The sequence below is a fragment of the Uloborus diversus genome, chromosome 2, assembly GCF_026930045.1.
Source record: "Uloborus diversus isolate 005 chromosome 2, Udiv.v.3.1, whole genome shotgun sequence".
Lineage (NCBI taxonomy): Eukaryota > Metazoa > Arthropoda > Arachnida > Araneae > Uloboridae > Uloborus > Uloborus diversus.
Genome location: NC_072732.1, coordinates 98,706,143 through 98,722,020, shown reverse-complemented (window position 1 = coordinate 98,722,020; position 15,878 = coordinate 98,706,143). Strand labels below are relative to the sequence as shown.

The 15,878-nt window shown below is 33.2% G+C and overlaps 1 protein-coding gene across 1 annotated transcript in view; it reads left to right on the top strand.

The window, feature by feature from the left end:
* The first annotated feature begins 8,087 nt into the window (after positions 1-8,087).
* Positions 8,088-15,878, top strand: part of LOC129235299 (cobalamin binding intrinsic factor-like) — a 133,529-nt gene continuing 125,738 nt past the window's right edge. The window contains exon 1 of the mRNA XM_054869028.1: positions 8,088-8,179. Coding sequence (XP_054725003.1) covers positions 8,101-8,179 — 79 coding nt within the window. The 5' untranslated portion in view covers positions 8,088-8,100. The remainder of the gene's footprint in view (positions 8,180-15,878) is intronic.

Here is a 15,878-nt window from a genome sequence, read left to right as displayed (position 1 = left end):
CTGCTCTTGTTTCTTTTGGGCTGTTATGCTGTTTAGATGTCTTGCCAAGTCACCGAGTTGTTCAGCGAGGTGGGACGACCTGGAATCAGACTCATCAGCTTCCTGAGTCCGGATTAGATGGCGATCCACACGGGTTGCTTCTTGGGCGGCCTCGTATCGCATCGCATATACCAAAGCGGATTTCAGGTCGTTTACATTCGCCATCCGGAGGGCCTTCTGGATTTCAGGATTCCGAACTCCGTCGATGAAGTAGTTGAGTGCCAGGTTGTCTCTAAAATCCGCAGGACAGTCGCAAAAAGCAAGATGAGACAGTCTCTCGACGTCCGCCGCTAGCTCTTGCAGGGTTTCCCCGGTTTTCTGGAAACGGGACTTCAACTGGAGTCGGCTGAAATCTTTCTGGCACTTCTCACCGAAGCGAAGCTCCAACGCAGATGTAAGGGCGGCGAAATCCAGGCGCTGGCTGTCCGGAAGGGTCCTGAGAATGTCCGCTGCGTCACCTCTCAGGGATGCTGCAAGATGACAGGCTTTGGTAACAGAGTCCCATCCATTTGCTTCGGAAACTATCAGGAACTGGGTCTTGTACACTTGCCACGAGGATTTGCCGTCAAATGTGGCGAGCTTAATTGACGGTCGTGCAGCTGAAGGTAGAAAATCACTAGCACCGCTTCCAGAGGCCGCCAATTTCCTTTCCATATCTTTAAAGATCTCTTCTTTAAGTAGATGAAATTTTCTATCTTCTACTTCAAATATATTTTCTACAGCATTGAATCGGCTTTCAACGGTATCAAATTTTTCTTCAATAGCATCAACTCGATGCTCTATGTCATTAAATTTGTTTTCCATCACAGCCTTTACCGAAATAAGGTCGTTTTTAATTTCTTCTTGGTTAGACGTTAAGTCCTTTTTCAACACCGTTAAATCACTTTGTAATTGGTCTTGATTTGCCAACATACTTGCAGTCAGATCACTTTTTAGTTCTTGATTAGCCGCCATATCATTTTTTAATTGTTCTTGATTAGCCGCCATATCATTTTTTAATTGTTCTTGATTAGCCGTCATATCATTTTTAAATGTTCTTGATTAGCCGCCAAACTTTCAGTGAAGTCACTTTTCACAGCATTAATTGCTTCCAGAAGTTGTTTTAATTGGTCATCCATTGCGCGAGTAATCACCATAAAAACAAAATCTATATTCAAACAGTCTTTATTAAAAAAAATGTCCAAAGTCACACTTACTCCAAGAAAGTCCAGAAGAAGCCCCACGTTGTTCGCCAATTGTAACGGATCCGGCTTCTCGAAATGCGTAGACCGTTATCTTATTTCATTCACAAATTTAATCAATGAAAAAAAGAAATAGGGGGAACGTATACTTCAGCCGAATGTATAGGGGCTGTATATTCATTACAGGAAACTATTTACAGGTTACGTTACTATAATGATTACTATTTACAGAATTTGTAACAATACACTTTGGCGCATCCTTCTACCGCGTTTGCACGTTATGATAATCAAGAAGTGAATTAAATATTGCACTCTACGTTTGCTATTAACCATATCGGTGCCAATACATGTGAGTAAAGATGCGAATTAAATACTTTGCTCTGGTAACGGCAACAATGAATGACAATTCATCATTTGTGATGTCGTCGGCAGAATCGAAAACAATGAAAGCGCACCGATTAAAGTAATTTTTTGAAGATATTAAACTTAAACAAATCCTTTAAAAAATGGTCAGATTCTATGTTTTTAAAATGCTCTTTCAGAAAAAAAAAACTTTAAAAATTTTGGAAACGATCCCATTGGGCGTCGACCGTTAAAAATTCTCTACTTAACATTAGCTTCAAAATATCTTGGAAATTTCCCTCTAAGGTAATTGAAAACCATCTTTATTTACAAAGTTCTTCATTATTCCTATCAGAATGAGCGTGGGGTTTAAGCAGAAGTGGATAGATCTACTAAAAGCCTCTTTTGGACATTCCTCATCCCAGAATTTGAATTTCCTGAAGTCCACCTCGGTTTTATGTAGTGAGATTTTTTGAATCCCTAACAGGGGTCGAAGTTAAGAAGACGGTCAGTCCTATGGGTGGTGCTTTTATCTGCCAGGAAAAAAGTGCATTTTAGTGAGATTTAATTACTCTAGCTGTCTCTGCATCTGGAAAACTAGAGCTAATCGAAACTTTTTATGGTGATTTTCGTGTTTAGCGAGGAAAAATGCTTCGGAAATAGTTATTTATGAACCGAATGCATTTTTGGTGTTGACTAGTGTAATTAATAGGAAACTAAGACTTTGTTTATAGGATATTTTGTTGTCATCGGTTCTGAGGTCGCATTCCGAATTTCAAAACAATCAAGTAACGGGAAGTGGGCGAAAATTGAGTTGCAAAATTCCGTTACAGGATACATACGTACAGGTGAAGCTAGTAAAAGAGTAAATAAATAACTAGTATGTTGTGGCCATCACGAAACTTTCTTCTACATTTTTCTTTTTTTTTTCTGATCCCTCCCCATGCTTGACGAGGAAGCAATATTCCCAACAAAAACAAAATTACACATGCAAAAACTTGACTACCATCCCAATGTCTGAATTATTTTAAAAGCAAAGCAAAGAGCGAAAATTGAAAGTTATTTTAAAAGCCTTGCTTGAATTAATTACAAATATTTTATTTGTTAACAAACATAAGATGGCAACAGTTAAAAATTTTAAATCATTGAGATAATATTTCCGATCATTTCCATTCAATTAAAATCACGAGAAATACGCAGACGACAATCTATTACGATTTATCTTTCTTATTGTTGCATTAATAAAGCTATTTTTATTCAAAAAAAAAAAAAAAAAATCAACACCTCTTGGAGCGATTGGCGTCAAAATTGAACCAATGCCTGTTTACGTATGGATTCACATATATTCCAAATTTCAACCAGAACGCAGCATTACTTCTTGAGATAGGGCACTCACAATGGAAAAAAAGAACGGGCGATTGCGCTACCCCCTTTTTAGCTGTTGACACCAAAATAAAATCAGCGCTTATACCCACTAAGGACTACTTGCCGATAAATTTTTCTTTCATTCTGTTCATTATTTCTTGAGATACAGCAGTCACAATCGACGACAAAAAACGTTCTATAGCTCAACCCCCGTTTGAGTTATTGACACCAAAATTGAATCAGCACCTGTTCCTGTTAATGACAACATATGGACCAAATTTTGTCTGATTCCGCCAGTTACTTCCTGAGGAATAGCAAGCACGCGTAACTCAAAAAACGTCCCATTGCTCCACCCCCCTTGGAGGAATTCGCGCCAAAAACCAATGGGCACAAGTTCACATAGGGGCACATATGTGTACCAAATTTCGTTCGATTTCATGCGGTAGTTTTTGCTGTAGAGCGGCCACAAAAAACTGGTCACACACAGACGTGACACACACACATACACACACACATACATACATACATACACACACACGTACATACACACACACACATACACAGACAGACAGACATTTTCCAAAAATAGTCGAAATGGACTCAGCACACCTCAAAACGTTCGAATCCGTCAAAATTCGAAATTCGAAAATTTGCACGAATCCAATACTTTCTTCTATGTATTAGATATAGAAGAAAGTAAAAATTAATAGTTTGCACGTGACATTTTTCTTAAGTTCACATTTCTGACGTCAGAACCATCAAAGTGTTGTTTATTCGTTTTGTTTTCAAAATTACTACTGTAATGCATACTTTCTTGTCAGTTTAGAATTCAACATGTTTTATTTAGAATTTTAAGCTTGATGGATGAATACGGAACTGAAAATATTCTTTCCCGTAACCTTTTAATTTTTCTTTTTGTTGTTTTTGATCGGGAATTCTAATCGGAATGTATAGAAAACTACCACAAAAGGACAAACAATTAAACATTTCTAGTTTTGTTTCATGTGACTTTTGCATAAGTGCATTGTATGAGTAAAATTTCAAAAGCGTAGTAAATTTTAAAGCATGAAAGTTTGGTTGTCAATGGGTTGCTTCCATCAGTCAAAAGTACTACTTTTAGTCACTGAAGTTGATAGAATGAGCAAAAAAAAAAAAAAAAAAACTTGGAGCGAAGAAAATCTTTTATTTTCAAAACGTTTAATTTTTAATTAATTTTTTTAAATGTCCGAGTTTTTTAAATATGGTGTGGTCTTTGTGACGTCACAATGACGCACTTTGGCGCGTATTCCACTGGCGCTCTGAATGCTTACACTTGCTGTCTACCACGTTTCCACGTTATGATAATTCAGAAGCGAATTGAATATAGCGCTTTACGTTTGCTGTCAACCGTATCGTTGTCAGTACATGTGAGTAAAGATGTGACATAAATATTGCGCTCTGCTCTAATAGTATCAGTGAATGTCATTTTATCATTTGTGATGTCATGTGCAGATGCGTAAAAAATAAAATTGAATCGTGCACGGATTAAAATTTAAAAAATATATATACATTAATTTTTTAAACAATTTGACAAAGTCTATCAGATTCTATGTTTTTAAAGCGTGCTCTTTCGGAATAGAAATACTTTTAAAATTTCGGAAACGACCCCATTACCGACTCGAAGTTTGTTAAATTAAAAAGCTCCAGCAACAGTTACTAAAAAAAAGTTTTTAAACGACCTTTTTTTTAATCAGCTACTTACGTTTATGAAAGCATTTGAAGATAATTATGAATTTATAGTTTTTAATCATAAGAATATGATTCAAAAATTAGATAATTCTTTTTTTTCTGCGGAACATATGAATGTCCCATACTGCTCGTGACGTAAAATGGCGTTATGTTTGAAGTAGTTCACTTATTATCAAATCTAAAGGGATTTGTAAGGTTGTAAAAAGGGACTAATTTTCAGAGAAAAATAATTTTTAAAGCACAACATGGTTAAAGTTGTGTCTCAGAAATCTTTCTACAACATTTTAATCTGAAAGCAAAATCATGTCATAAATTGTGAAATTGATCACAAATCAGTAAGAAGTTACTATTATAGTTTTGTATTATAGTTATTGAAATTCATATGACTGTATTTGAGACGGCAAAATCTATATACAGATGAACTTGGTAAAAACGAAATATCAAAAATGCACGTATTTGTTCGTATTAAGGCGTAATTCGTAACAACCGTGAATGAGTGATACTGGGATGAAACGAGGAGATGCTTACCTTTTAAGAAATGTTATTATTTTTTCGCGCATTGTTATCTAACTATTAGTACATTCAGAAAAAAAATCACTTATAATATATAAAAATCTGTGCGGACGTTTGTCACCATAAGGCTTTTAAACGACTGAACAGATTTTGATCAATTTTTTTGTGCGTAATTAAATTGTGGCAAGCATGGTTTTGAAGCGCGATGAATCGAATCAGAAACGTTTTTGTTAATTAATTAATTAATTAAAATATTGGATGGTTATATCTCCCAAATGATTAATATTTATTTTAACCAATTGTTGAGCGAGGACTGAAATAAATATTTAATCCATTGCCAAAGGACAATAAGAAAGCCAGCTCTGCTTTTTGTAATGAAATTTCTCTTTGTGATAATGTCAATTGAGAACAGATAAAACGTAGAGATAGAATGAAGCCTTCATTTCTTGAAAGCAACGATTTTAGGCCCAGTGATATATTTTAAAGTAAACTACTGGAAGATATCGGGTTTCTTTCACTAGGTTCACGCAAAACGCGTATTTTTTGTAGTAGTTAAACCATGTGACCGGATCGGTGCTTTAGGTTTTCCTAACCAATGATCGGAAAAGTACCGTACATAACAACATTTGTTTCTCGGTTCAAATCCATCTGAGTATTGGCATCAATGGCAAGAATACTTTAAGGATTATCAAACTAATCAATACATTATTAAAGGAAAAGATGGTGGAATTTGAAGACGAGACAAATTTATTTTCATCCAGATAAATTACAACAGGGTAGTTCTGTACACACAAGATCAGTGCAGTTGAAGATTTTTATCTTTGTTGGAAAGAACAAATTAGGCAAATATATGAAGTTTTCGTTCAAAAGATGGGACCGCTAATCGGTCGGAGTTCGCTTCGCTCACTGAGTCACTAATCGGCTGGATTACAGGAACGTGGTGGCTTGGTGACATTGGCTATAGCAACACAGTTGCGTGATTATTTGTTTATTGATGTTAATGTAATTTATTGTATTTTTTGTTCATTTGGTGAAATATTTTACATTGCAAAGAATTGTTTTTGGTTTTTAAAGAGTGTTTAGTCATTTTAGTTGAAGAACGTGTTTATTTTACATCGTGTGGGGGGGAGGGGGAGTAATTTTTGCTTATTTAGGGAACTGTTTTTACATTTATTATTTTTTTTAACGATATCCATTTGACTGCTTTCTTCTTTTTCATATGGGGGAAATTGCAGCGGGATTTAACCTTTTTTTTTATAGATGTATACTTAGTTTTTCCACTTAATATCTGAAGACGCTTTTTATCCTTTGAGTATGGCTGAAGGAACAAACCATCAAGCACGGGAGAAAAAATAGTTAGTAAAATAATTCCTAGAAAGTTGAAATTTGGTACGTAGACTCCTAGTAGGGTCTAGTTGTTGCACCTCCCCTTTTTGTTGCATTCGGGTGTTTCTAAGGGGGTCTTTTGCTCCTTTTTTTGGGGGGGGGATCTTTGTTAATTTCGATGTAAACTCAAGTGGTGTTATAATTTGGCGGACACTTGGCAATATATCGCCAGTATTTTGGTCGCCGTTTTGTCGCCAACTTGGCGATAAATTTGGCGATTTTTAAAAAAATCTGTTTCAATTTGACCACTGTTTGTGATATTTAGAGAGTAAACTATTGAATCACATTAAAATTGCCAGTAATAGGGAAATGACATTAAATTGGAGTAAAAGGAAGTCATGTGATGCACACATCAGCTCATTGATGCAGGTTATTGCAAGGATCTGAATTTCGCACATTCTGCTCTCCCCCTCCCTATTTTCGCACATTTTGCATTTGTTTGAAATTTTTAAATTCGAGGTATGTATTCCAAATTTTCTAGGTTTTCAAGCATTTGAAAATGAATTTATTTGTTCAAGTACTTTTCATTACTGAAGGCTACAGTGATCACGCCCCTTAATTTACATTTTGCAGAACGTATACACTTGTTGTCATAATTTACATAAAAACATAAACTTAAAATGGTCCATGCAATACAATATTTATCTGATTATAATGAAACTTTGGAAACACATAAGGATAATATCTAGATATAGTTGTACGCATGAATTTCAGTAATGATGGTGGTTTAAAAGAAGAAATCAACTCTTTTGTTGTTTAAATCACCGTATTTGCTGAAAAATTTACATAAATTCTCCGTTTCAGCCATTTAAAAAAAAAACTGTCTTATTAAACATCACATGTAATGCGTACATTAATGTAATTATGCCTAACGATTGAAAAAGAAGTGAAAATTCAAAGTTTGAAAAAAAAAGGGGGGGGGGGGCGCATTGGAGCAATTTGAAATTTGTGAATTTTTCGTTAAAAGTTTTTTTTTTTAATTTTGAATTTCTGAAAAGTATTATTTTATTTATTTATTTATTATTTTTTTTTTTTTGAACGAAATATTTTTTATTGTTTTAGATGTAATAAATATACAAGCACACAAAGTTTTAGGCATCTTGATCAATTATTGAAAAAAAAAAAAGTTTGTGTCCACTGTAGCCTTAAGGAACGGATCATGCAATATTTCAGGAGTGGGGGGGGGGGCAACAAAGGGGGGAATTTAAGCTAAAGTTTGTTTAGCCTAGAGGTAAATCCAGCTGCCTTTATCCCAAAATCAGTCCAAATCCGACTCCGCAGCCCTGAATGTCGATCATTATTCTTTCCTCCGCAACTGAGATTATTTTTAAGAAAATCGTTTTAAAGAAAAAATAAACGTTAGTTAACTTATGTTCGACGCTCGAGCGTGGTTCCTGAGTGAGTCATTTCAACGATGCCGAAGAGAAATCGCCACTTCTAGATTGATTTGGCGTTCAATGTTTTGGCAACCCTGTCAAAATAGTTCGCCGGTGGCTGGACCGCTTACGGAATGGACTCGCATTTGCTCTTGAACCCCTTATTAAACATGAGGAGAAAAATTTTCGCTCTGATCTGGTTGATGGTCACCCAGAAAGTGATCGGCAGCTACCTGCAGAACGATACAGGTAAGAGCTGAGTGTTCCTTAATTCAATGTCTTTGTGTACGGAAAGTTTTTTTTCTGAATTATTTACGGAATTTGATGAATAGCTGAAAAAAATTACTTTTTCAAAAGTACAGTAGACCAACTCTTAGCCGCATGGCACTAATTGGTACCTTGGGCAGTTCGGACTGTCAAACCGTTCGGATTACAGACTATATGCTTTCAGGAGCCCTACGATGGGAGGTCACGGGAAGTCACTGTGACTGTCCCAAACATTTCCTTGTTCTGCAAATTTTGTCTGACGATTCGGAAAAAACTACCATCATTCAGCTGAATTTGAAGTTCTATTCAGCAAATTTATCGTCATTCGGCAAAATCTGGAGTTCTGTTTAGCAAAATTATCATTATTCGGCGAAGTTTGGAGTTCCATTTGGAAAAATTATCATCATTCGGTGAAATTTGGAGTTCCATTCGACAAAAATGTGACTTTCTGCTTTTTCAAAAACTTAAGTTTAACCCTGTATACTTTCCACATGTTCTGCGCATAACAAGAGCTAGAACATAGCTAAAATAAATCATAAGAGTTACAGAAAAGGGAAAATTGCTTTGTAAGGTAAAATCTTGTTTATTTAGTTAATAGTAAACATAAAATATAAACAACATTGTAACAGATAAAATTTATATCAATAAAGATACAATACAGTACAGTCCTGCACTTATGTGCATTATGTGCAAATTAGTCAAAGTACAAATTAGTCAACTTTCAAAAAAAAAAAAAAAAAAAAAAAAAAAACTAATTTCAATCTAATTTTATTTACAGCACATCTGTTCAATTTCGACGGCATTCGGTTTACGGGTATTCGGATTAAAGAGGTTCTACTGTATTTTCTTTCGAAGAATGTTTTCGTTATGCTACCAATTTAACCCAAGTCACCTAGGCAATTGTTAAAATGCATGTCACATTTTTTTTTTTGGGGGGGGGGGGTAGCGTTTAAATTGTGGTCAGTTATAAGTAAAAGAGATCTTTATGCACGAGTTTCAGAATTAGAAAAAGTTCCCCTCAATAAAGGCAAAATCAAATAGCGAAAAAGGGGGAAATTCTTCTGTCGAAAGTTTTTAGCACGAAAAAATATGCGCTAGACGATGAAATTAGACTTCTTAAGTGAAAAAATATTATTTTTTATGGATATTAAAAAGAAATGAGGGTATGTATATTAAAAAGAAAACTCTGAGCAGTCTAAATTTCCAAACTTTGAAGCATAACATGAATAAAATATATTTAACTTTTCTAAGACTGCTTTCCTAGATAGCTGTTCTTCATTATTTGTTTCCGTTGGAATATTTCCAAATGTTAACAGTTATTATAAACTGTTTTTCTCTTGAAAAAAAAAACATAAATAAATAAATAAAGGGGAAAAAAGTATCTGAATAGAGAAAGAGAGTAATTTTATCATTTAAGAGAAAGACTATACATGAAATAATAGAAAAACAGTTCCTAATTAAATTCCCTCGTACTCAGAGCTTTTGAAATTACATTATAATGGTTAAAGCCAAGATGAAAACATAGGTTTAGAGTGGAAATACAACTGTAAATGAGGAGTTTACTTTCAAAACAGATTATACCCAGTTTTATATATATATATATATATTTTTTTTTTTTGGCAAAACGAAAAAAGATTTTATGTACAAACACTAACTGTTAGAATTTCGAATTTTTCAAAATGTTTCGGTAGTACAACAAGTGACTATTCGCATAGGTCTAGGAATTTTTCCTCAAATTTATCACACCTAAATTGACAATTTTATTTTGGATATATTCCCTTTTGGTGTAAGACAGTGGATATCATCTCTATTTCAAAAAAAAAAAAAACACGCATTTTCTAGATTACTTTCAAAACGGATTATATTCAGTTTTATATTTTTTTTGGCAAAACGAAAGAAACGTTTTATGCACAAACACTAACTGTTAGAATTTCGAATTTTTCACAATGTTTTGGTAGAAGAACAAGTGACTACTGGCATACGTCTTGGAATTTTTCCCCAATTTCATCATACCTAAATTGCCAATTTTATTTTGGATATATTCCCTTTTGGTGTAAAACAGTGGATATCATCCCTTTTGCAAAAAAAAAAAAACACGTATTTTCTTCAGAAATAAACTTTATGAGATTGAAACAATATATTCATCATTTTTTAATATAATATTTTCTTTATCTCTTCTTTATTCCTTCCTACTTTCTTTATTTTTTTTCATTGAATATTTCAAAAAAAAAAAAAAAAAAAAGAACCTTCGATCCTATTAAGTAATAGATATAATAGCATTAATAGATCACAATTTTTATTAAAATTAATCACAATTTTTCAGTTAATCACAATTTAATCATTAATTAATCCCAATTTAATATTAATATTAATTATTCAATATTAATATTAATTATTTAATATTAATATTAAATATTTCATATTAATATTAATCATTTAATATTAATTAAGTAATCAAAATTTGAGGTCGCGCTTGTTTAACTGATAACTGCACAAGGCGCAAGATACTGCGATCTCTTAATACGGACCGGTATCACGCTTGATTGGAAATGCTCAGCCAGTGCCTAGCTCCGCTATTTTATTTTTGAACTACTTTTGGATTAGAAGTGGCAAATTCAAATTTGGATATGTGCCCTTTTGATATGAAAGTGAATGAGAGGATTCCGGCAAATGAGGGATAAGTTCCACTTAGCTGTAAAAGATCTGGCGAGAAATAAGTGGATGGATATAGATATACACAGTTTAGGAGGTAAAGCCAATGTTTACGCATTTTTTAACAGTAGATATTGTGAGGCTCTGAGAAGTTGAGCTCCGACTCTGACAATGTTTACCTCTGTTTCGGAAAATAGGGATGGGAATTGGGGCTAAGTTGAGTTGAGAAATTCATGGCTCGATGGAGCTTATACTAGAGATTCTGAAAACGAAAAAAAAAAAAAAAAAAACAGTTTCTTTCCAAAACTGGATGTAATCCGTTTTGAAAATAAACTCCTCAAATGTATTCAGTGGCGTAACTAGCATGGGTGACACCCGGGGAAGTAATTTGTGGTGTCACCCCGCCCGAAAATCATAATAATAATAATGTTAATATAAAACAAATAAATAAATGAATGAAAGGTTTTAATTTTATACTTAAACATGAAATTCATACAATTTTCACAAACAACTACATTTGCGTGGAACTAAATTTCAAGTGGGTTAATGTACAAAACACAAATAAAAAAAATGAACGCTTTTAATATAACTTGCCCTAGACGCATATGTGAAGGGCCGCACACTGGGGTAAGTGTATGGAGAGGTTGGACATTTCAGTAAAACCAATTTCTACTGCACAATTTGATCTTTTTTTATTATTTAAAGTGTAAAAATAATGAAATGATAAGTAATTAATGCAAAAAAATAAGTAATTTACAATTAAAAACAAACTTCACAGAAATATGAAACATTAGTTAATCCAGTTTCCATCACATCATTTTCAAGCAAATTCTTCACTTCTTGTGGCATTTTATGTTGCAAATTGTAAGCCTTCGGTCGCAAATTTGAAATCAGAGGATCAGAAATGATTAATAAGTTGTTATTTATGGAACTTGTGCCCATTAGTTTTTGGCGCGAATTCCTCCTAAGGGGGGTGGAGCAATGGAACGTTTCTTGAATTATGCGTGCCTCCTATTCCATAGGAAGTAACTGGTGGAATCAAACAAAATTTGGTCCATACGTTACCCCTAAAAGGTACAGGTGCTGATTCAATTTTGTTGTCAATAGTTTAACCGGGAGTTGAGCTATAAAACGTTTTTTGTCGTCAATTGTGATTGCTGAATCTCAAGAAATAATGAATAGAATCAAACAAAAATTTATCGACAAGTAGCCCTTGGAGGGTATAAGAGCTGATTCTATTTTGGTGCCAATCGCTTCAAGGAAGGGGGCCGTTTTATTTTTTTCTTATATATATATATATATATATATATATATATATATATATATATATATATATATATATATATATATATATATATATATATATATATATATATATATATTTGCGAATAAAAATACTGGGTTTATTAATGCAACAATAAGAAAGATAAATCGTAATAGTCTGCGTAGTTCGCGTGATTTTAATTGCTCGGAAGTGATCGGAAATATCTCAATGATTCAAAATTTTAACTGTAGCCATCTTACTTTTGCTAAAAAATAAAATATTTGTAATTAATTCAAGAAAGGCTTTAAAATGAGTGTCAATTTTTGCTCTTTGCTTTGATTTTGCGATCATTCGGAAATTGGGATTCTCGTCAAGTTTTTGCATGTGTAATTTTGTTTTTGTTGGGAATATTGCTTCCTCGTCAAGTATGGAAGGGTTCAGAATTCAAAAGAAAGAAATTGGAGAAAACTTCGTCATGACCACAGCATACTGTTTCATCTGTTGACTCTAAGAACTCAGAAAAGTTCAACTTTTTGTAGTCCCAATGTAGTCCAACAAAACCATATTTCTTAGCATCTTTCATGCTTTCGTCCTACACTCTAAAAAGGATAAAACTAAACCGATTATCCGAAGGAATTAAATTAAAAAGGTTTGCAATACAAAGGAAACAAACTGAAAAATGTAAAATGATTACTTGACTTTAATTGTCAATATCTTTTGAATAGGCAGGTTTAGGCAAGAACTGACACTGGGTTATAAAAGCTGAAACCCTCTACAATGTGTGGGATTTAATAGCTTTGTTAGCGTTTGTTAGCGATTTTCGTAATTCAAAAATGTATTCAAAATATTTTGAAAATTATCTCCAAAATTTTCTTATTTTCTGAGTTTTTTTTTTTTTTTTTGGTGTTTTTATTATTTATTAGAGGCGCATAAAGCACAGCACATCACAGAATTGAATTTGTTGAGTTTTTAAACCTGTTACTTACTATATACTAAATTGTCTACTAACGAAGTAGCAAGTTAGTTCTTCAAATAAAAGGTATTCTCTTCGGGTAATAATGATAAAAACTAGTTGGTTTAGTTCGAATATGTTCTTAGTTTGTCAATACAATAGTCAAAATGCTATATTAAATGGTTTAATTTTCCGCCCAAAGTCCGAAATTAATATAGGGCTGCCCCACTGTGGGCCGTCCCGAGGTGAAAACAATAAGGGGTATATGAAATTGATGGCCCCTTAATTATTTCAAATGTATCTCAAACACACGGAAGGATAACGGGTTTTAGTTATTTCCTTTAAGAGAAAGTCACTAAGTATTGACAATATGAACCTAATCCTGAGCATAATATTTACTCTGTTCTGTGGAGTGGGAGAGAGGGGATCCGGAGGTCCCCACCCCCGTTAAAATTTTTAAATTTGTAGTCTTAAAAATGCATTTTTGCGGAACATTTTTTGGAAGCTTGCAATTTTCCTTTGGGTGTCACCCTCCTCCACCCCCTCCCGACGTGTGACACCCGGGGTGGATTATTCTGTATTGATCTCACAGATAGAATAATGTGTGACTATATTAGCGCTTCTCAACCTGTGGAGCGCGATATCTTTTAACGAAAAAAAGATGTTGAAAAATCGATTAATGTACGGAAAAAGCAAAATAAGTATAAGATAAATAAATACCTTTGTGGCTGAACAGTAAAGTAAGAAAAACAAAGTTAAAAAAGCACAAATTTGCCAATTACAGCAGACACGTGTTTTGGAGTTACAGGGAAATGCCTTTTTCAATCCAAAAAGTAATGAGCTTATGGATCGGATGTCTTTGCATCCATAAACTCATTACTTTTTGCATTGAAAAAGGCGTTCCCTTTAACTCCGAAACACGTGTCTGCTGTAATTGGCAAATTTATGATTTTTTCAAAGTTGTTTTTCTTACTTGACAAAATAAGTATAGTCTGTACAAGGGGGTCTGTACAAAGGGCTGTACTGGTGTATTTCTTATTTTATCTTATGAATATCAATCAATATTGCATCATTATCTTATTGTTAATGTTTATTGCAAATCTTTTATCTAAAAACATTTTTGGTCTCACCTGTGAAATGTCGATTTTTCGTTAAAGGAATTCAAGTTGTTATTTACATGAAAAAAATTAAAGATGAGATAAAATAAGTGCCCAGTCTTGTGTTCAGCACTCTGAATAGTAATTATAAAACATAGCATAGTGACTGTTTTTTTCACAAGCATTCGCAATAACTAAGATTTTGTGAATGCATGTTCAACTACTTTACTAAAGGATTGAGTAAACAAATCAAAAAAGTGTAGTTTTAACATCAAAATATTCAATATATTTACCGTCTCAAAACTTTCAAAGGCGCAATCTATGCTATGGACAACTTCTGGTGTGCACACCTGATCTGTGAATTTTTGTTATACGCACAAAATTACTGTGCTTCTAGTTTTTTTTATTTATTTATTTTTTATTATCATCTTGCAGTTATCAATTTCGTTGTGTAAAAACAAAAATTTATTTGTAGTATGTGTCCCGAAACGAAAATATTTCATCTAGTGGATAAAATTACTAAATGACTATTAAATGCGGTTTCAGGATTTTTTCATTTTGATGTCATTAGTCAGAGAAGAATGAATTGCATGACTACGAATTCTTAATAATTACAATTATAAAAAATTAATTGCACTTCTGAAATTGAGCATTAAATGATAATAATTATTTTGTAAGTTAGTTAAGTGAGGTTATTACGACACAAAAGCCTTTTTGATTACTCCGCTCCCGAACATTCAAATTTCGTCTGAACAAAAAAAAAATGCTTTTAAGTTTTGAAATCACAAATATTTCTTGAAATGTCCTTGAGTAAATAAATATCCACTGTAAAGTGAAAGAAAAAGCAGCTAAGGGAAGCATCATAGCATGTTTGTTACAGAAACGTGTTTTGAAGGCAATTTTCTCTCTGCGTAATATTTTTCCTATCCTGTGGCATATAATTCATCTTGGTCTATGACGGGTAGAGACGATTGTGATGAAATAATAAATTACGTAATGCAGTCAAACTTGCTTATAACGAGTGCAAATGGACATCGATACTTGTTCGTTACAACCGAGTGCTCGTAAAAAATGTCAAAAATTCATCATAGTTGCTTTTTTTCTTCTTTTTGATCAATGCACAGTTTCAAAGAAGTTGGTTGATTTGCCTTCCAAGAATGTCTTTTTGCCTGTTTTTCAGGAATACACATACACACGCATATATATTATTTTTAAATCCTTCTTTACTCTGAAATTAGTAAGAAGTTCCGTCCAGAACTAAGTGAGCCTTCTTTCTCGTATACCAATATAGATTTTCTGGTATCTGATCAATGTTCTCACAAATAGCTAAAATAACAAATTATTTCAAACATAATTTTTAAATATTTTAATCTGATTTCTAGGAATAAAAAATGCCTCATTGATCGAATTAGATGCGTAAAAAAATAAATAAATAAACGAACAAATTAAATAGCAGCACTTTTAAAACTTTTAAAACAAAGCAGCTACTACACTTTTTTCCATTAAAAAATAATAAGTAAACTTTAACCACTTTCAAAAAAAAAAAAAGAAAAAGAATTAAAATCATTAAGCTGATTAAAATGAATATATAACACCCAAAAAAATCGTTTGCTTTTCCCCTGTTGCCAAAAAACAATTAATGAGGCAGTGAGAAGCAAAGGGATGTAAGTGGCAAAATTAAAAATTTGGATATAACCAGTGCAAATGGTAGGTGAA